The sequence below is a fragment of the Coenobita brevimanus genome, chromosome 16 (assembly GCF_032717465.1).
Source record: "Coenobita brevimanus isolate Jiangsu-jjx chromosome 16, ASM3271746v2, whole genome shotgun sequence".
Classification (NCBI taxonomy): domain Eukaryota; kingdom Metazoa; phylum Arthropoda; class Malacostraca; order Decapoda; family Coenobitidae; genus Coenobita; species Coenobita brevimanus.
The window spans coordinates 21,644,911-21,668,256 of NC_136969.1; the positions used below are offsets into that span (position 1 = coordinate 21,644,911).

The 23,346-nt window shown below is 41.8% G+C and overlaps 1 protein-coding gene across 1 annotated transcript in view; it reads left to right on the forward strand.

The window, feature by feature from the left end:
• The window catches only part of LOC145390989 (arylsulfatase H-like), a 166,585-nt gene that overhangs the window by 94,974 nt on the left and 48,265 nt on the right, over positions 1–23,346 (forward strand). Inside the window, exon 6 of the mRNA XM_080265722.1 lies at positions 6,292–6,524. Within this exon, the coding sequence (XP_080121848.1) occupies positions 6,292–6,524 (233 nt within the window). The remainder of the gene's footprint in view (positions 1–6,291; positions 6,525–23,346) is intronic.

The following is a 23,346-nucleotide window of genomic DNA, read 5'->3' on the forward strand; positions in this document are numbered from 1 at the left end:
TCAAAGTTTTCCTCAACATTTTCTTAGTAGATTTTAATGCAGACTCTGCGTTACCATTTGACTTGCCATTATAAAGGGTGGTATGCTGAATGCCCCACTTCCTAGTGAATCTACTCATCCCTTAGGAGACAAACTGAAGCCCATTATCACTTACAATCTCATCAGGGATACCATAACGTGCACAATGAGCCTTTATTTTCCCAATTATAGTTCTCGACCTCGTGTCATATATCCTGTCTATCTCCCAAAAGTTGCAATAGTGGCAAACAGTTATAAGATACTGTCTCCCTTCCAGATCAAACGAGTCAATGCCAATTCTACTCCAAGGCCCCCCTTGACACTCATAACTATGAAGAGGTTGTCTGGGATTAGAAATCTCATGTTTCACACGCTTGTATCATCTTCTTTATGACAGCATTCATGTTTGCCCAGTACCCATACTCCCGGGCTCTGCGTAAACATCCCGCTATACCTGAATGTCCTATATGAATATCATCCTTAATCTTGGCTCTCATCCTCTTAGGAATAACTATCCTGTCTCCTCTGAAAATCAAGCCATCTGAAACAGTTAACTCATCTCTGAAATTGAAATATGGGGTCACAGCTGGCTGTAGTTTTGACCTATTTTCTGGCCAGCCATTAATTATCACATCCCTTAAATTCTGTAGTGCCAGATCATTTCCAGTTTCCTGTCTAACTTCCTCAAGTCTGTTTTCTGGCATTGTTACATGGTCTACTGCATTTACCTGTTCAATTTCCTTGCTATAATCTTTATCTACAAAAGGCAAATATGCTCTGCTTAGTGTATCAGCAAGTACTATCTCCTTACTTCTTAAATATTTCACCACAACATCATATGTCAGCACTCTTACAAACATTGTCTGCAGTCGCTTTGGTGCTTTATCTAGAGGTTTCTGAACTATTGATTCCAAATGCTTGTGATCCGTATATACAATAACCTCCCTGCCATAGGTAAATTGGTGCCATTTCTCCAATGCATATACAATAGCAAGCATTTCCTTCTCTATAACTACATACCGTCTTTCTATGTCTGACAAGGCCCTACTGACATAGCAAAGAGGTTTTCCATCTTGAAGAAGAACAGCTCCTATTCCTTGACTACTTGCATCAGACTGTTTAGAGAATGGCTTATTAGGATCAAAATAAGCCAAGACCGGTGCCTGGGTTCATAGTATCTTAATCTCCTGGAAAGCTTTCTCTTGAGCGTCTCCCCAGTTCCACTCTACTCCTTTATGGGTTAACAGAGAAATTGGTCTTATGACTTCAGACAACTTAGGTAAGAACCTTGACAAATAATTAACAATTCCTTTAAACCTCTCCACACTCTCAATATTAGATGGGGATTCCATGCTCAGCATTGCCTCTATCTTCCTAGGATCCAGTTTAAGTCCTTCCGAACTAATTCTGTGACCCATGAATTCAACCTCAGACAACCGGAATTGACATTTGTTCTTATTAAGTTTGATTCCTAACTTATTACACCTCTACAAAAACTTGTTCATCCGTAGATCATGTGTTGTCACATCACAATAAACTATCACATCACCAGTAACACATTGTATTCCATCCAGTCCTTCCAGAGCCTAATTTAGTCTCTTCTGAAATATCTCACTGCTAACTTTTAACCCAAAAGGTAGTCGCAACCTTCTATACCTGCCAAAGGGAGTAGCAAAACTAGTTAGCAGGCTTGATTCATGATCAAGTTCAAGATGATGGTATCCTGCCTCCAAGTCACATACTGAGAACACTTTTGCTTCACATAACTTAGGTAAAACATCTTCCATGACTGGCAAGGGACAGTGCTTTCGTTTTAACGCTAAGTTTAACTGTCTTGGGTCAATGCATACCCGAAGGTCACCAGATTTTTTGACTATCAGTGACATCTGATTCATCCAGTCTGTTGGCTCTTCAACAGGTGTTATTTTGTCTGATTATATCAGTTCATCTAAAGTCATGGCTGCCTTGTTTTTCAGTGCCTCTGGGATTCTACGAGCTGGTCGAACACTGCACTGTGCTTTATCAACTAGGGTTAGATGAACTAGTGGACCTGGCAATGACCCCACCCCACCATCAAATACTGCAGGAAAAAGATCATAGAAACTAACTAAACTGTCCAGCTTAAAAATACGCTACATGGGAAGACTGCATGTCCAAACTCCTGGGTGGTGCAAGATGATGGGGCACAGTCTGTACCCCTTCCACCGCAACCGTAGAGGACCTGTCACCATCTCTGGGAAAGCAAGTACTAGCCCCAGACGCAGTACTAGTGGTAGAGCCGCCGGCTCCATAATGTGGTAACAGCAGCAGCACAGGACACAAAGAACCACCTCACCACCAAGTTGAGGGGCCCCCACCGCTGCCACCATGTTAGATTATTCGGTTAAGATATTCTTCAGGATTGTAAGGAGTAATGAGTGACCTTGTAAACTGGTATGTCTATTGGGCTATGGTACAACAACAACTGAGCTCGTGCCTGCCAGCACGAAACACGTAAACAATGAACACCAACATTTGGTTTCGAACCATCAGATTTCAAACCACATTATGGAAGCTTCATATTCTAACAAAGATGTGGACAAATGTTTTTTTTATAAAATTTCCTGCTTAGAATACACTCATCTATGATTCCCCCAAATTGTCTTTTCCTCCTGGGACACCCTGTGTATATGAACTAGTGCTTGCCAGCAAAAATTTGCGAGACTAACTAATAGCTTTTTTATCAAAAATTGTTTGCAAATACCATTACCTTTGTTTCCATACCATTATTGGGCCCATAGTTGTCATTTCTGACGTAAAAGTCGATTTTTTTTTTTTTTTTTTTTTTTTTTACGTTCGGCTATTTCCAAGAATTTCGCGCGGACGCGTCGTGTGCGATCGCCAGTTAATTCTTTTCCTGACATTTCCTATACTTACCCCTACCTAATGCAAAATGAATGTCTATTACCAGTTGCGTAAAAGAAACGAACAAAGGCACAGACAGACAGAAGCATTCATAGCTTTATTATGTATGCCGATATATATATATATATATATATATATATATATATATATATATATATATATAATGTATATATAGATAGATAGATAGACAGATAGACTTATTGACTGCTTGATTGATTGGTTGACTGATAGATGGATAAACAGGCATATTGGTAGATAGATAGATAGATGGATATACTCAGTCATTAAGATATCAAGTTTGTAATCTTCTGTGAGGCTTCCTACAATGTATGTGTTGATATTCATGAACCTCAGATTGTTTAATGTCCCAGTCTATGAACTGCCGAGACAGTGCCTACTCACTTTCTGCGGCACACTGCCCGAAAGAACAGGAGGCAGTGTGGTTGGACCTTTAGTAGACGATGGTCTGACAGGAACGCACGTGAAATCATTAACAGAAGAATTCCTGTTTGGCTAGGGGGATTGTGGCAGTGTCACCTCTCTGCCACACACATTCTGGTAAGGTGTAATTTTATTGTGCCATCTCTATTCAGTATATTGGGTGGTGCCCTATACCGTATATCTATAGGGGGTCACATGGTCTCTCCCGTACAGTCGGGGAAAGTTCCGCATTACCCACCTCCCGAAGCACTGATGTGAGACAGGTTAATGTGAAGCGGCAGCCAGACCTCACATGTCTGGTAACTGTGAGTGTGAAGGAGGGGGAGGCGGGGGACTGGGGGCAGAGAAGGGTTTAATGATAGATTGGGAATCATGTGTAGGTCAGCAATGTATGACTTGGACGATGTGTTTGAGTTACCGGTACTTTAGTAAGGGTAGATGACAAAATAATGCTAGAATTTGATGGAAAAGATTACGTAGATGTCGGTAGACTTAGTGGTGTCAGGAAAGTTATGGAAGTTTGCTGGGTTCGGACAGAGGTTTGAATGCTTTCACTCCCTCTCGACTATAACATGAGACGTTTCCCCAGGAGATATTCGTAACGATATAACATATATTTATCTTATGTGTTGACTCGAAAACCAAACCTATATTATCTATCTATCTATCTATATGTAAATTCTTATAAATTTATTTACAATATTTATCCTTTGTCGTCCCGCTGTAAACATCCGCCTGCAAACATTTTCAGTGTTATTTTGGTAATTATTCATCTCGAACTTAGTCTAAGGTAGTGTGTAATAATAATAATAATGATAATAATAATAATAACCTATATGAGCGATTAACAGGTTTTTCGTTTTCCTTTAGACAGAATCACATGGGAAGTCCTAACTATAAGATCGGTCTCTGTAACTATCATTCCTATCGAACATTACAAAACGAAGGCATGGAAACATACTTTTGACAGTAAACAAGATTGATACCGAGACATGAGCAACTCTCCAAACCCTCTCACCCCTGCCACCCTCCCTCCCACTCACAGTTACCAGACAAGTGGGTCTGGCTGCTGCTTCGTAACTATACGTCGACCACCAATGCTCCGAACAGTGGGTAACACAGAACTTTCCCTGACCGTACCTTGTACAGTACATCTGCAAGACCTTCCTCTATCCGCCAGCTAGGGACGCACTAGGTAGTAGTAGGATTTTACCCTTGGATATATATAGATAGATAGATAGATAGATAGATAGATAGATGTATATATATACGGTATAGATAGATAGATAGATGTATATATATACGGTATAGATAGATAGATAGATAGATAGATGTATATATATACGGTATAGATAGATAGATAGATAGATAGATGTATATATATACGGTATAGATAGATAGATAGATAGATAGATGTATATATATACGGTATAGATAGATAGATAGATAGATATATGTATATATATATATATATATATATAGAGGCCAGCTCCATGCTGCCCTTCTTGTTAGTCGCATTTTCTTTCTTTTATTCTTTTTTGTTTAATTGTGGCAGGCACTTCTACCCTTCAGAATTGACTGAACCCAACCAAACTTGGACACAATGACCAGTCTATGACCTAGTTGTGTCCGCAAGGATTTGGTTGCTTGGCAACCATTCGTTGCCAAAATCACAATTATGCCCGATCGAAATGCTAGAGCTCCGAAGATTATTAAGCCAGGGCCATGATTCTTGGGTGAAATGTTGCACTAGAGTACTTCAATAAAAAAATGAGTGTCGAAACTCACTTCTAGTCGCTGTCAGCACCACCTAGAAGTTGTACCTCTGGTGTGCCATTCTGCAAATTTCAAGTTCCTTAGCTCCACGGTGGGTGGATGGAATCGAATGGAACATTGCATGCTCATAGACGCTAATGAGTACTGTAAGTGTCTTTCGTTTAGTCATGACCTACATCCGCCAGGACAAGGGTCAAAGGTCAGGTGCAGAAAATGTGAAAAGCGTTAAAATTACGACCTTGCTCACGCGAAATGCTAAGGCTCCAAAGATTATTAAGCCAGGGTCATGATTCTTGGATGGCATGTTGCACTGGAGTACTTCCATATAAAAATAACTTTAAGTGTCGAAAGTCTCTTCCGGTCACTGACAAAGCTTGGTCCGCTTAGAGACGGCCATCGTTGCCCACCGTTCTTATGTGTGTTTGTGTGTGTGTGTGTGTGTGTGTGTGGAGTTGATTTGTTCTACTGCCACCCCTTCCGGGAATAAGACATCTGGCAAAAAACAGATAGAATTACAGAAAGGTAGGCAGATTGTTTTCACTCCCTAGAAACAATATAAGTCATTGAAGAGTAATATATTTTAACTCTAGCAAACATCATGCTAAATATTGACGATTATCATTCATATGTATCGGTCCTTTAAATGAAACTATCTATGATGGAAGAATGAGGTGAGGCATCACTCCTATGCGCCCCTGCTGCACAGCACCCCTGGTTATCATCATCATCACTTTTATTATTATTATTATTATTGTCAATATCATCACCATTATCTTCATCAGTGTTAGATGTTTGATATTCACCGTCATTATTTTTACCATCATGGCTAAATTAGGACCTTGCATATGTGTCACTGGCTGCAAAACTACACATTCGTAGTTTTTTCTTTATTTTTTGTCATCATTTTTTATTGTGTGGTGCGGTGAGGATCTGTCCGATCTCCCCTTTGGGGCTAAGATGAGAATGAATGTGTTTGAATGGATGAGTAAATGGGGAGTGTGTCGTCCAGTCTCGGCTACCTCCCTTTCCTTGGGGGAAGCAGCCTAGGTATGTAGATAGATAGACGACTATCATCAACATCCTTATCATCATCATCATTGTCACCATGATCAATATTTCTATCGTTGCTATCTATATATTACTCTCGTAAAGAAATCGTCATGGCTGTATAGATACTCCAACTGCCTGCTGATTCGTGACGGCCGGGTAGCTGAGCGTCCTTTGGAACTGGATGGGTTATCGCAGAGGCTGGTGGAGGAGTCAAGACGCTTTATAGCCGCCCACGCTCACGGTGACCAACCTTTCTTTCTTCTCCACGCCTTTGGCCACGTTCACACGCCTATGTTCTCCGCCAAGCACAGGAAAGGCCTCAGTCGACACGGCAGGTGAGGTAATGTCTTGGTTTGGCTGTCCTTGCATTACTCTCTTCACGTGCATTTCTTGTCACTTTACCGTTGCATTACTGTCTTCATTTACATCTCTTGTCTGTCCTCGCGCAGTAATGCTGTCTTCATCTGTAGTTCTACTGTACTATAGTAATGCCTTACTCTCTATGTTTTGCGTACAGTACATATCTGTTGTACTTTCGTGTTGCATCACTCTCCTCAATCACTTTATATTTCCACTGTGCTGTAGTGCTTCGATACTGTCATAATCTACATTTGTATATTACTTCAGTGTCATATTGATCTTCAGGTAAAGTTTTTCTGTTCCCTGTTAGTCTTCACGTAAACTTTTCTCTGTTTCCTAGTGTTGTATTATTTACTGGTGTTGCATTAAGATCTTCATTTACACTTCTTTTTGCATAATATTCATATCTGTTACTGTTTACTCTTCTGTGCTGGATAACAATTCCAAACAGAGGTTTAGTCTGATCCATTACTCATAGATAATTCTGATATGAAGCATAGGGGAGGAGAGTAACGGACATACCCTATGAACTGAAGAAGAAGTAGCGATGCCGTAGGTGACCATTTTAACCTGGACTGTAATGTACTCTCATATCGCTGGTCACGCCCACAGTGACTCTTCCCTTTATTACTCCATACTTTTGGTCATTGCACACTTGCTTTTCACGAAGCATATGAAGGGGCGAATCTGAGACGGCAAGTAAGAAAAAAGAATGGTTAAAAACCATCGACTGCATGAAGAGGGACTGAATTGATGTCAACTGACTGAATAAAGGATTAGCTGTGTGTGTACTAACTGGAAGAAGACTGATTATTATTGTGTATGACAACTGACTGAAGGATTAAATTCATAAATTCATGTCTACAAACTGCATAACGATTAATAATTTTTAAGTTTGCTGACTGCATAAAGATGCTTAGATTCATGGCAGCGAAGAAAGATTAGATTTTTATCTACTAACAACACAATGGAGAAAAGGTTAACAAAGAAAGGTTTAACTTATTCCTACTGACGTAGCAAGTCATTAAAGCAGACAATCTTCCTTAAGAACAGTGGGTGTCAGCAACACATCAGTGTGCTGTGCCGATTCAGTGTATCAGAGAGAGAGAGAGAGAGAGAGAGAGAGAGTGAGAGAGAGAGAGAGAGAGAAGAAAAACGTCTCATTTGCACCCGGTGTGTGACTAGAGCTGCTGATAATGATGCTCCAGTCTAGAGTAGGCTCGTAGATAAATGGGATTATTTTACAAGGTGGTATAAGAAAATTCAGATTTTGTTCTTCCACTACAGTTGCATATTTAATATGTTCATTAAAAGAAAATCATAGTAATATGAGACAAGCTTCAACACAAAGTACTCAGCCTATGGAAATAATGCACCATACATCTTTCCCAGCTCTTATTCTTGTTCCATTCTCTTCACTTCTCGCTGATTCAGTGAGCGCCATTCCTGTTCCACCTCTTTCAGCTGTTTCATGTCCTTTACTGTGATCCATTCATGTAGTATCCTTTGTTCTTACACTGCTTTCTGTTTCATTTCCACTCTTTGTTCTTGTCCCTGACTAAGATGAGTCTGCATCGTCAGAAGAGGTGGCTAATTAACCCACAATGTCCCACATATCAACCACAGGAAACTTCCATCCCTGCACATCAAAGCTCAAGATCAAGAAAACTGCCTTTTCCCTGGCACCGAGACACATATGGAAAGCCTAACTTTGGATGGTGAAACTGATGAGAACTGACAAAATAAATGAGTAAATAAATAAACAAATAGATAAGTAGAAATAAAATAAATGACATTACTTGACATACATATCGCATTTACACAGGCAAGAAATTACCCTGTGTGCACCTATTTCTACTTCTATGTTCGTCTACTTATTAAACCCTGAAGCTATACTGACAGACACAGCTATCATAAAACAGGTGTTCCGGGCAGCTCAGATGATGGACATAGCCACTTTGTACTTCCTCCCAGTGCCTCAAGTTCTACCCATTTTCTGTGGTGTGCAGTGCATGATGTAGACGTATAGGAGGCAGGTGAGCTACACTGCCAGTTTCCCTTAGGAAACGGAAGGAATAGGGACAGTCATATCTGATTCTACACACTCCACTTCGCTTCATGCCATGGGTGGCCACCTGGCCTCTGCTACCTCCACCATTGCCAAGCCACCCACTCATACAGGGAAAGACTTGAGTGAGTGTGCGATGGGGAGAGTTTTGGAGATGACAGTATTGTCATTATCAAATGGCGAGATGGCTTCTGAAAAGGGAAGTTACTACACAGAATATAAAGTGACGTGCCCTGACCACATTTTACTGTCCCCCAGCCTCCTCCCCATCACCTTCGCAGCTCCAGCGTGCCAACACCCTCTCGCCTCCATCCGTATCACCCCAGCCTGCCACTTCGCCGGTGTGTTGGTAAGTGTAACCTATATAGGTTAAAATTTTACCTAAAGTGGTAAAAATAATACGTAGTATAGAAAAGTAAGGAAAATTTCATTATAGGGAATTAGTATTAAAGAAAGTAAAGTCTGATACTCATTTAGTGAAGTAAGGGTGTAGAAAAAAAATAGATATATACGTAAGATACAGAAGGTAAGGAAAGCTACAGTACTGAAAATGGGTTTTATTACCAAAGCTGCATGGTGCCTTTGTATCATCCGGTATAGAAGACAAATGTTGCTGTGAAAACTGAGAGTAATCTTTTGGGACAAGTACTCTTCAGTGGTTTTGCATCATAGTGTAACCCTTGATATAAAAACGAGCTTGAGTGAAAATGAAAGTGACCTTGTAGTATAAGCAAGAATAAAATTTTTTGACAAAAATAATTTATAATTTAATGCATCCTGAGGTGAAGTAAGAACTTAGCCAAATAAATGCAATGTGTATGCAAGATGGTGGAGGATACGGACACTTATGGGTGTAAAAAACGAGCTCAACAAAAATGGAAATAGATTTTCAAAGTACATATAAAACGTGCCCAAGTGAAAATGAAAGAAGTGCTGTGCATCGTAATGTATAAGCCTTGGTAGATTTCGCTCCCACACACTGTATGGCACAGTGTCACACTGGAACAACATGGTGAATTATGCGAAGAAAATGAGCAGGCTGGTTGTACATGGAGTTTGAGAGGGGCAGGTGATGACGAGCAGAATGGGCTAGTGGGACAAAGGGGAAGTGCAGGCAAGTGCGAATGATGCAGCCCCACCTGACCCAGGCTGACATGCTGCCAGCTCGCACTATATGGGTAGCGTTAACCAGTCTCTTGTGCCCTGCCCCCTACTAATGCCCCACCCTCTTCCAGCTCTACTCGTTGCTGATTGGCTGAGATTATTCTTCTTATTGACAGAATAATGAGCCTTACCACGAAATATTATCGCAGTATTTACTTTTACTTTGAATTCATTTCTGTATGACAAAGAAATCTCTAAAATTTGCTATCTGAATCAAAATCAAATTGAAAAGAACCAGCCCACCTCCTCCCGCGACTGCAGCTGAGTTTTGGCGCCGAGAAAGTTGAGCTTAGCGATAACACATCGCAGCTGTGCCCCTATCACCAATCCTCCTCAGGTAGAGGTCGGTCCCCGTTGCATAGAATGTAGACGTGGTTCTCGTGGACCCACAAATATAAAAATTTGGGAAAATTGTTTATGTTTCGTTTATTCCAGTACTGAAAGCAGAGTAACATATTTAATGTTTCCGCATCACAAACATGTAAAAAAAATAAAGTTCTTTTCTCTTTAAATTTTTAACAAATTTTTGAAAAAAAAAACTAGAAAAAACAGTAAAATATTAAAAAAAGAAAAGAAATAAAAATCTGAATGGTTGCTTGAGTGGTTCCATAAAATGGTATGGGATGGTGCTTCTTGGTGTGAAGAGTGGATGCCAGACTCTGAAATTTTATCTTCAATCAGGGAGAACAAATACCCCACACACCTCACGTAGACATGGGTCTCACAGACCGGTAACATATAAAACCACCCTTATACTGGGGAAACGGAGAAAGAGCTTGAAGTAACTCCCTCACGCCTTGCATGGATACACAAAGAACTCCCGCGTATGCAGAAGTTAGTGAACTAAACAACGGGATGGGGGTGGTGGGTCTCACAGACCCATCTCTACCTGAACAGGGTACATATAAACTCATCTATCTGACATGTCTGGTAAGTTACATTATCATAACCATGTTGTAATTTTCCTTAATATTTCCTTCATTAATTTCCTTAAATATACAGGGTTCAAATACAGAAAGAGGAAAATGAAATGTCAATGGCTTCACCTACCCGATATAGTATTCCACCTGTCGCATCGTAATACTGTCCTTAGGCTATAGCAAAACGATTACAGTATATGTATTTGTATTTTCCTAAATAGGACACATGAGCGTCATCCAAGGGGGGAAAGGAGGGAAAAACCTCCCCCCCCCACTTTTCAGTCTGGGGGGACAGTAGTAATACGAAATAAGTCAGGATAATAATAGAAATTAAATATAGCTCACTTGATTTACAGCCAAGTGTCCTACTCCTCAATATTTATAACGAGAGAGAGAGAGAGAGAGAGAGAGAGCGCACGTGGGTGTTGTCATCCAAACAAAAGTTTAAAGGCATGTAGGCTAATTATTTATACCAACAATGTTGTATAAGAAATTTGATTCTATACACGTGAAATCATTGAAATCTTATAGAGAGAAAAGGGTTATGTGTGTGTGTGTGTGTGTGTGTGTGTGTGTGTGTGTGTGTGTGTGTGTGTGTGTGTGTGGATACCAAATATAAGGAAAAAAGTCAAAACACTAAGTTCTTTGTAGAAGGTATACCTTTTTATATTCATACAGGGAACTTTCGTTTACAAACCTTTTAGGCCGATGACGTTCCGTGGTACTTTTTTCCAACATCCTTTACTACAAAACATATTTCCTAGTCAAATGGAAAAGATATCATTGCAGTTAAGGGGTTACGTAAAAGTTTTGTTGCATCGATTAGTGAGAGCGCCTAACACATTTATGTAACGCTGGCATGGCAAGACTGGCATCCATTACGTCCCAGAACTCCTACTCGGGCCGATGGGAGAGCGGGCAGGGCCAAGGGGGTGGGGCACAAGAGACTGGCTAACGCTACCTGTATAATCACCAACTCATCAGCTTGTACGGATGCAGCTTGCTGCATCCGCAAAAATTATCTCCATTCATCACCTCCTACCTCCACAATGCCTTCACCTAAAGACCTAGGTACACTTGCAATAGAGAGACAAAAGTTTTGTTGCATCGATTAGTGAGAGCGCCTAACACATTTATCTAACGCTGGCATGGCAAGACTGGCATCCATTACGTCCCAGAACTCCTACTCGGGCCGATGGGAGAGCGGGCAGGGCCAAGGGGGTATTTAATATTCAAGGGCTTAGGTGTTGTTGTTAGCGAGATAAGATGGGCTAAAAAGACAACTTCTGGGGAAAAACCCTGCATACAGGAAGATCGTCAGTGCGCTAAAACCAAGAACTTAATGGGTTAATGATACCGTGGTGTTTCGTTATTATATTTTTCGTTACCTTAGTGTTTCACTATTTCATTTTTTTTCCACTTTTCGTGCAGTGTTAGCTTTCATCTACACTTTTATTTCACCCTTCCAATACAGATCCTTCTTGCTTTAGGAGTCTTTATGCAATCCACAGCAATTTGCCCCAAATACTCGTAGTCTGTCAGATTTCCTTCCGTTTCAACTTTACCATTGTCTAAGACCTGGTCAGTCACATCAATATGGATAACTTTAATTCTCGTAGTGGAGGGTCATTATCCATATATCTCATCTATCTCATCTCATCAGCCGTTTGAGTGTCCACTGTAGGACCGGCCTATCCCAACCGAAGTGGGGACAATACAGCCAATGTATCTCTACCAAGTGGCTTAGGCTGTCTTGTAGAGATTGTATGTAGGGTAAGAAGTGCGTGTAAGTGTAATTGTAGTGTTGGAGTGGCTTTGGATGTGTGCATAGTCTGTGAACCAAATGTAATCGGCCCAGCATGCCGATTGGGTGCAAGCATACTTTACAGTACTGGTTCAACCATGGCATCCCTTGTGTCCACCAATGCAGTATGTGGCCTGAAGAAAGCTCCCAAAGTTTATTACCTTGGCAGGGTGCGAACCCTCGTTCTTCATGTACGAAAATGCACACTTTACCACTGTACCATAGAGGCTCCATTATCCATATATATATATATATATATATATATATATATATATATATATATATATATATATATATATATGTATATACAGAGGAGGTCACCTGGTACACAAAAAGTACCATTGGTACCCTTACCAGTGCTTTCCTAAAATTGTAGTGTCACTACCGGTACCGGTACAAAAAAAAAAAACAGAGTACCGACTCAGTACTTGGTACTCGATACATGAATATGAATTAAGTAAACTTGCTCAGTTTTAATTTTTTTTTTTTTTTTTTTTGTTACCACACTGAGGACCCAGAGACCAGTCTTGTCACCACAGCTGGACCTGAGGAGAGATGAAAGATGTTAGACAATTGTCACAGTTACATTAACTATAGGGTGAGTAAAGCATATGGTTTTGTGACCATTCAGTCCTTTACTTTCAGTACAAAGATTGCTAAACTTTAACCAGCCACTGTAATTCACATTCTTATGCACCCAGTTTAATGTCTATCAAAATAAACACAATTTTATGACTACATTGTGTCATTATATGCACAATAATCTGATTAGCTCGCCGTTTGCCAGCTATTTTTAGCCCTATGGGTCACCTCCATGCCAGCCATTTTTCGACCTTTATTTTATTGGCTAAAATGATAAATTTTGATGTGCAAACAACGAATTTAACCATTAAAATGCTCACCGATGCTTGGAAATGGGTTTTATTGAGTCCTGCATACTCATATACAGGTATACCCGCTCTCTCATGTTTACCACGTAGGTGAGAGAAAGTCGTTTTCTGTGTAAGGTATACTCAGGTATTTATGCTGGGAAGGTATAGCAATGTTCAGTACACTTTTCTGATTACTTATTACTTCAACATCTATCACAATTGGCGTGTCTTTCTCACTGTGAATGCATTATCTTACACTTGCTTGAAGATACATACAACCTGACTTCATTATGTACAGTCCTGGCACTTACAAGAAGGCATTTATTACTTGACTTCACTATAAAGTCCTTACATTTACAAGAAAATATTTACAACTAACACGTACATGATAATATTTACAAAATGCCTTCACTATGAACAGCACTGGGTGAGGCACACAGGCCAAGTGACAGAGCAAGTGTGAGAAGGGGGAGTGAGTGAGTGAGTGTATGGCCTTGACAGCCTGGGAGATGGTAGAGGAACAGTTACCATATGTGTCTGCCAATTTTTACCCGTGAATCTTGAAAAATGCGGTCACAGTGAATTTTTTTTTTTTTTTTACCGTTTTAAAACGGCACTGACACTGGCCCGGAATTATATCAGACCGTTTTATTTCAGTACTGACACGTGGAGGGTTAATAGTTACACAGTGCACTTCAGTTTTCTTATCCAGTGTTGCCCCTGAGGAAAATGGGCACTTCAAAATGATAGTCACTGTGTTCCATCTGTTTTGGTTTGAGCACGTCCTTCCCCAATGGAAACAAACGTTCCACAGCAGCACTGGATGGTATTGGCATGTTATAAGTTACAAAAAAGTCTCTCAAAACCTTGCAAGGAAAGCAGTCCTTGTTGATTTTATGTTTCTGGGGTTTCTCCAAAAATTCCTTTACTAGCTTTATCCCACTCTCCCTTTTCTTCCTCCCTTTTACATAGAGGAGTTCGAAAAACTCTTCTTTAAGATCCTGCTCATCATTATCATCATCAGTGGTGCTGCTCTCCGCATCCTCTAGCTTGCACTCCAGTAGTGACAGCATCTTCTCCACCCTCCTCCTCATTTTCTCTGTGTCGTAGAAGGCGGACTAGGGGTAACCGCGCCAACCACGATATCTTGAATTGGGGATGAAAGGCAGCAGCAAGCAAGCAACCACTGTCCTTGAAATGATGGCCGAACCTGCCTTCCACACCCTCAGTCACTGCATTCACTAGAGGCTACCACACTGTCAGATCGGCGCTTTCCTTCGCCTATTTTAATTTCTTGAGGCACATGGCCAGGGTTGGCAACAGCACTCCCATGTAGGCCTTCTCCTCACATTTTTTTTATCATGCAATGAGTGAATATAGATAAATAAAATGTACCGGTATCAAGTACCGACAAAATATGCTAAAAGAATGTACCGTCGGTACCAATTTCAGTACATAACGAAAAAGTAGTGTCACTACTGCTACCGGTACTCAAATTGTAACTCAGTAATGTAAATTGGTACTTTAGTACCTCAGTACTTCCCACCTATGTAAATATATATATATATATATATATATATATATATATATATATATATATATATATATATATATATATATATATATATATATATATATATATATATATATATATATATATATATATATTTAAATAACAGAACAAAACAAATGAATTAAAAAGAATAATCCACGCACCAAATTACTGGTGTTTTTTATTGTGGCTTAATGGCCATCACCTTCAGGGTGGGATATGAGGCCAACCAGTTCTATTATATACAGTCCACAGGGCACTCCTGCACCACTCAGCATCGCTGATCTAGAGGCCCAGTCGTGGTTGGAGTATATGATAAAATGCTCGTAGGTCAGCTAGATGGACCTCTTCCACCCTGACAGTCAGCACTGGTCGGCAGCTCGTAGCAGATCATAAAGGATGGAGTATGCCATTGCTCCAAGCTGGTACGACCATGTGTAGGCACTGGGAGCCAGAAGGTGTCTATAGGAGGCTATGTCTAGCTGATCCATGAGGTCGATGATGGGAGGGCGAGATGGTGTGCCCTCCTCTGCCTGAAGAGGGGGGGACTCACCGACTTCCCCCTCGGCCAAGGAGCTGGTCGTCGCATCCTCGGTCATGGAGGCAGTGTCAGTAGAGTCTCACTCCTCCTCAGACATTGATGGCAGATGGTGGACTTCCACTGTGGTCGTGTCGGTGATCGTGTCCGGAGCCAGGTCAGTGATCTGGAAAGCAGTCCATCAGTTGAGGGGGGCCTCCAGCCTAAGCCTGTTCCTTCGTGTCTGGCAAGGAGCAGAGGATCGTGGGTGGCGAGCCCGACGCTCCCGTCGGTGAGGGACCGAGTGTATATCGCGGGTGAAGCAATCAGGGACGATAAGACGAGGCAGCCCGTTCTCCTCGAAGATCTTAGGGAGGAGAACACACAAAGCCCTTTTATCATCCCCGGAAAAAGCCTTAGCTGTTGCGATGCACATCTCCATGACGAGGTTTATCTGTCTGAAACTCCCAGGATCCCTGGCCAGACGTCCGCAGGCCGTGGGAATTTGCCGTGTATTAGCAGAACCTTGCATGGCTACACCTCCCAGCCCAGTAATATCCCGGGCCTCAGGACCCTTGGGGGTTCCAAACACGCTAAACTCCACCGCCTCTCCATCACCTAGGGAGCGTTGGAGGTTCCGTGGGTTTGGCTTAAAGATTGCCTGGGGGTGCACAAAAACATCAACGCCAGTATCCTGGCACTTGATGAATCCATACCCCACCAGTATGCTAAACCAAACCATTGTCCCCCGGATCTTCTGGGTGGCAGGAGACTGTGGCTGGCTGGTTGCCCCCCTCAATGGGTCACAGGCAATGTCAGCACGTCCGTCTTGCATGGCTGTCAGATCTCTTACTGGTGGCTTCCAATCATTAAATATCTATAACTGAACTGAACAGCTGTAGGTTCATGTTTGAGGAGAAACAACTTCGAGGAAGTGAGTTCCAGAGAGATGCTGTTCAGGGAATAAAAGAATTCTGATAGGCAGATGTTCAGCAGTATTGCTGCGTGGCATTCCGGTCAATGGCGCCACCAGACATCCGTCTAGCACGAGGGAAGGCATGGAGAGGCTGCACAATGGACGCAACTTCCTCTGAGCATTTGCCATAAAAATGTTTGTAAAATGATGCAAGAGAGGATTCTTTCTTTCCTGTATGGGAGGTAGTTTATCATTAATTTTAGGGTCATTAATATTTCCAACAGTTTTCTTCTAAATTATGTCTAGTTGTTTTAGCGCAACCTCTCCACATCCATTCCACAAGTGTCAGCAATATTCTAGCTGAGATTATGGACTCTGTACAATAATCTAAGTTTCTTTGAGACGGTTTTAGCAAGTGATCTGACATGAGAGGTCCAACTGACGGCATTGTTAAGTGGAACACCGAGAATTCCAGTACTTTTGGAGATGGGAATATTAGTAGCACTGAAAGTAAAAAAACGAATCTGGCAATATCTGGCTGTTAGTAAACTGTATATATATGGTTTTACTAGCATTAAAGAAGACAAGGTTATTTTGTCCCCATTCATTGATCTTAGATAAGTTTTCACTTATGGAGATGGCTGTACTGAAATGAGAGTTAGAGATATTAAACTTTGTAAATGGGTGTTTGAGTGTGAATGAACTGTGAAGTGTTGAGTCATCTGCATATGAATGGATGGGATTGTGGGTGATAGATAAGAGATCATTAATATGAACTAGTAATAGGGTTGGTGCTAGAACTAGATCCTTGTAGCACGCCAGATTGAGTGGAAATTGGAACATACATCATCTACTTTTACTCTTATTTTCCTGTCACTGAGATATGAGGAAAGCAGAGGAATAAAAGACATTGGTCCATAGCAAGTGAGTTTGGAGAGCAGGGAATGGTGCCACACTCTGTCAAAAGCTTTAGAAATATCAAGAACTACTGCATAAGTTTCTCCATGTTGGTCAGTTAATTGATTGATGGTATGAGTCAGGAGATTGAGTATGTCAACTGTGGATCTTTAGTGACGAGAACTCTATTGTCTATCATTAATCAAGCTGCTGGATTAAAGTTTTTTTTTACCAAATGATTAATAATTACAGTTTCAAATACTATACGAAGAGAAGATGTGATGGCTACTGGACTGTAATTAGAGGGGTCAGAGGAACGCCCTTTCCTTGGAATTGGGTGGATATTGGCTTCTTTCAGTGAATTAGGGAATGACAAAATACGTACGCATAGTCTGAACAATTTAGCTAGAACAGTGGCAAGTTCTGGGGAACACTTTTTCAAAACAATTGGAGGAATTCCATCTGGTCCTGGAGTTTTGTCAGTAGGTAAATTGTCTAGGATGGATTTTACGTATCTTTTCTGAATTTTGAGTGGAACAGTTTCGGGAGAGTCAAGTTCTAGTACTGGGAAGTTCTGGCTATCTTCCTGAATGGTTGAATTTCTGGCAAATGTACTGGCAAAGATATTTGCTTTTCCACGTGGGTCATTTGTAATGTTGCCATCTGAAGATTGTAGTGAGGGAATGGATGATGACTAGTTAAAGTCATTATTGAAAGGGTTGAGAGTTGACCTGAATATTTTATTGTCATTAGGGTTGTTAAGTAGTTTTGATGCTTCATTTTGAAGGAAGTTTGATTTAGCAAGATTTATTACAGCTTTTGCATGGTTTCTAGCAATTTTATATTGAAAGAGTGATTCAGATGTTTTTTTATTTTAACCCGAGGCACAGTGGCAGATCTAGGATTTAGGAAAGGGGGAGGGGGCTGTTTCTCAATGTAAGGGGCGCCGAGTGCTGAAGGCGCGAGGCAATAAGGTAGGGGGTCTGGGGTGAGTTGTAGCTCCCCCAATGGGGTCTGGGGTGGAGCCCTGGTTAGAAAAAGCTTTATAACATTTCACAAGCATTTGAAAGCATTTTGGGGCAAGTTGTGGTAATTTTATGGTGATGATGATGATGATTATTATTATTATTATCATTATTATTATTATTATTATTATTATTATTATTATTATTACCATTATTGATATTATTATTATTATCATTATTACTATGGTTTATCTTATTATTATTATTATTATTATTATTATTATTATTATACCTTTTTTATTTTTACTGATATTGATATTTTATAATAATCAGCTCTTAGGGGCGCCATTCATAGCTGAAGGGGGGGACGGCCGCCCCCACCCCTCCTGGATACGCCACTGCTGAGGCATCCCATTAGAGTATGGATACGTTGTAACGTTTTGTCACAGTGAGCCCCATCGACGTATTGATATGTTTTGCAATTGCAAGGTCTGTCATTTGCACATTTTTTAAGTTTCGCACATTATTTTGGGTCGGCATATGCGGGGGACCTTCCTCTACCCACCACCAGGCCGCGACACTGCCTTCCCCCGCGTGATCCCCCCCACATGCACATCACTGTCTTGGCAACTCATTTGTTAGCAGTGACCTGGCCAGTAGAGACATGTCGTTCCACGGTATGAAATTCAAGGTGCGAGTGATTCCCCAATCGATGATTATGTGGAGGACAAAGTTTATGTGGCACCAACGGAAGAAACGGGCAGAAGTGATGAGGAGGTAATGTCACCAAGGAAGGTACGGTATGTTGATGTGTTCATTGAGTGAAACAACACTTATATCACCTATATTATTGTGTGAAAACCAATATATTCTTGTACTACATATAAATTCGTACCAAATGAACAAATGTCTACCTATTCTGAGTGGTTTGCAATAGTTACCACTACCATAGATGACAGCTGCAGTTCGGCTCCAGAAAACACAGTACCAGGTGCTTGGAGGGTCACCTGTTTAGACCACTTCTAAGCTCAGGTGAGCACTTTTTTGTGAATTGCCATTGTTTCTCATGAAAAACGGAGGTTTGAACCCCTCTAAAAATTCCAAACTCTGCCAGGATTGGGGAGGGTTAGTGGTGAAAAATCTGCCGGGATGCAGTGGATTAAGTAAGAGTTATATGCTAGTGATTTTTAAGCCATTCCTCTAGCACAGTTGCTATCAAACCATTTTGGAGTTCGATCTTTCAGTGAATTGTTGACTTGATATGAATATATCCATACCAGCTACTATTAAGTCATTAATGTGGGACTGGTTAGAAATGACATCACTAAAGAAGAAAGAATGCCATGGAATGTCAGCAAGATAATTTTTAACTCCGTCTCAGTTTGCCCTATCAGAGTGCCATCAGGTCACCATGACAGGTTCAGACTGGGGAGATTTGGAGGGGGTGACTGATGAGGCATTGATGAGATTCTGGTCAGAGGTTATATATATATATATATATATATATATATATATATATATATGTATGTATTCTCTGACCACAATCTCATCAATGCCTCATCAGTCAGCCCCTCCAAACCTCCCCATATATATATATATATATATATATATATATATATATATATATATATATATATATATATATATATATATATATATATATATATATATATATATATATATATATATATATATATATGTGGACATCATCCACATCAACATCGTCGCCTTGCGTACGTAGCCGTGCATGGAAGTCATCCACGTCAAACCCTAGAAAATCGTACTCCACATTCGTTCTGAGAAGCAGATGAGACCAACCATTTTCAAGAGTTTTCACAGGGACTTCCTTCCATGCACTAGCCCAGTTGTACAGCGCAGACTTGATGTTGTAGCGGCGAAGGTTTTCCAAAGTCCGCTTGCCTCATGTGTCACGTCCTTCCCTGCGCTCGTCCTCGTCCTCGAGAACAACCATCACCTCGTCCAGGAACTTCCGACGGTACAGGCGCTTTGTTGCCACGATCACTCCTTGGTCCATGGGTTGAATGAGAGCAGTCGTATTAGGTGGCAGAAACATGCACCTAATACGGCCATTCTGAGCCACCAAGTCCTTGTCGCACGGGCGGGCAGGTGCATTGTCGAGCAGAAGGAGAGCCTTTACCTGATCGCGAGGGATTCTCAGTGTCTTCGTCTGGTAATGGATGACCTCCTTGACGAAGTGACGGTGAAACCAGTCTTTGAAAATCACAGCTGTGACCCCACGAAGGCACCGAGGCTGCTTTGCACGGCCAACAACAACGGGCTTAAGCCGGTGCATGCCGTTAGCATTGGCACAACACAAAGCAGATATCAGTTCCTTGGAAAGCTTGCGGCCAGGTACACGCTTCTCCGTCTCCTCGGCTAGAGTGTTCGTTGGCAGCGAGCGATAGAATAGGCCTGTTTCGTCAGCACTGTAGACTTGACCGAGAGTTAGGCCCTCCCTGTTGATCAAGCCTTTCACCTTGTGCCGAAACTTGTCAACTCCATCCTCGTTAGCATCCAATGCTTCGCCATGTGCTTTACGGTTAGCAAGGCCATGTCGCAACTTGAACGCGAAGAGCCAACCCTCGGATGCCTTGAAGTCTAGGGCGTCGTGAAGCCTTGCGAACTTCTCAGCAGCAGCCTTCAGCTCCGTTCCACGTACCATCACACCAGCTGTCGGTACCAAATCAACGTGGATCGGTCGATTTCTGCAAACTTGGGGGTAAACATAACCTTCCTTTCCATGTTGCGTTTGCTTCGCGACGAGAAATCAGCCGTGTACTGCATGAGTTTGTCTCGGGAACGTTTGATATCGAACAAAGTCGAGCGGGCCAGGTTGTACTCGCAGAGAATGCGGGAAGAAGACCAACCCACATCAACTTTCTCCAATATCTCCCTCTTCTTTTCCAGAGTCAACACCACTCTCTTCCTTTTCTAAGGTAGCGGGGCCATCATCACAGACACTAAGAGGAGGCCTGAGAGCAGCAGGAGGCCCTGCAGCAGGTGCGGCACCACCACAAAAGCGAGCACGTGGGCAGCCATTGTGAAGAGCCTAGGTCCAGTCGCGGTGAGAGACAGGCGGGAAGTGGGGAGGATGCAGTGGCACTCTATCGGACGTCGGAGGAATGACGCACCAAAGCAATGCTCTCCCGCGGCACGCGCGGCAAGTTCAAATTACGGACGTGAAAAAATCGTTTTATTTTTTTATTTTTGGGGGTTTTCAGACCATTTTGGGAATATTGGATCCCAGGATGATAAGGTCCGGGTAGTGGGGATGTTCGGTTATTGGGCGTCTGGATATTAGAGTGATTACTATATATACATATATATATATATATATATATATATTTGGGTTGTCTTTTTTAATATTGTGGAAACTGAATATGGTAAATCTTCATGGGCCACCCCCTAGTATTGTGCCACTGACGTAAACACACCATATGTAAAATTTTTGTGTGCATTGCTTAACCCACCCCGTCCCGTCGACGTATGGGTACGTTGCAACGATTTGCATTTGCCAGTCCCGGCGACGTACCGCTACGTCGTGCAATTGCAAGATCCCTAATTTGCACAATTTTCAATTTTCGCACGTGATTTTTCGTATGTATACACGGGACACCTTCCTCTATTCCTCTACAAGATGCCAAGCAGGGACAATGCCTTACACCGCATAACCTCCCCCCTCCCCCCCTCACGCCATTGTCTCGGCAATTCACCTGTTACCAGTGACCTGGCCAGTAAAGATATTCAGAGCCAGAGTGATTCCCCAATCGATGACAATGTGGAGGACAATGTTTACATAGCATTAGAAGAAGAAACAGCCAGAAATAATGATCAGGTAATGTGGCAAAAAAAGGTCAGGTGTGGTGATTAGTTAGTGAGCGAAACAATGCTTATAATGCCTTTATTACTGCTTGAAAACCAATATACTCTCATACTACATATACATTCGTACTAAGTAAATAAATAAATACCATTTATGAGTGGATAAAATAGTTACTCTCCCATAGAACTTGTTTTCTTTGGTGCCAGCATGTTAGAAAACCCAGTCAGGTAAGGAGGAACTCCTACCTGGATTGAGTATTTTAAACCTCAGGTGAGTGATTTCTCTATGAATTTTCGATGTTTCTCACCAAAAGCGAAGGTTTTAGCCAAAAATTTTTTTTTCGAAAATACCTCGGGACTGGGGAATGTTGGAGGTGCAGAAGACTTCAGGACGTGACGGGTTAAAGAATTCTGGTGCCTCAGTGGCCCTGAAGTTCCCCCCGAGACAGAAGAATGGGACCACATTCGTGGGAACCTCTCACTGATCCACAAGAGGACGTGGTCACGGCGGGAAAGGCAGGCAGTGACAGGGAGGGGGGAGAGAAGATACGACGGCCTCTGGGAGGATTGTGGTAGGGTGAGGGGTGCAGGAGCTGGGTCATCAGTAATGTGTCGTTCCCCTTTGACTGGCTTAGCAAACTGTTGTTCTGTGCATTACGAATGTAAATAACAGTCTTTCATCCGAGGAATCTTCCCAGGTGGTAAGTCAGTCTCGAAGTTTGATTGCAGTGGCTTTAGCTAGCGAACAGCCTTCTCCTTAGGAGCAGGATGACCATGACAGATGCAAGGAAGAGAAGAAAACCAGGAAGAACATGATCTGGTTTGTTGGAGACACCCTTGTCCAGCTCACAGGTGGTCAGATGTCCTCTGGAGGCTGTTCCATCTTCTGCAGAAGGAAAAGAAGATCCTGCAGGATGCTACAGTGGTCATGGACTCTGAGGTCTTTGGACTCTGGTATTGGACCAAAATTACAGTGATACAGAGGTAGGACAGGATCCCGAAAGTTTAAAAATCTGTAAGGAGAATAGTTTTTCCTTAGTAGGCTGAAGGACAAGAACATGGAGGGTGGAAGAAGGGAAGCAAACTGAAGCTGAGGAACCTGTTTGACTTGGCACACACAAATGCCATGAAGCTCCTGAAGAATGGAGAGGACAAGGCATTTCTGAAGGCTCAATGGGAGGAAGGCTGCCAAGGCATCATGCTTGGTATCAGCTGAAAACTATCAGATGCTCAAGTAAAGAAGCATGAGAGAGAGGAGGATTCCCGAGATCAGGAACTA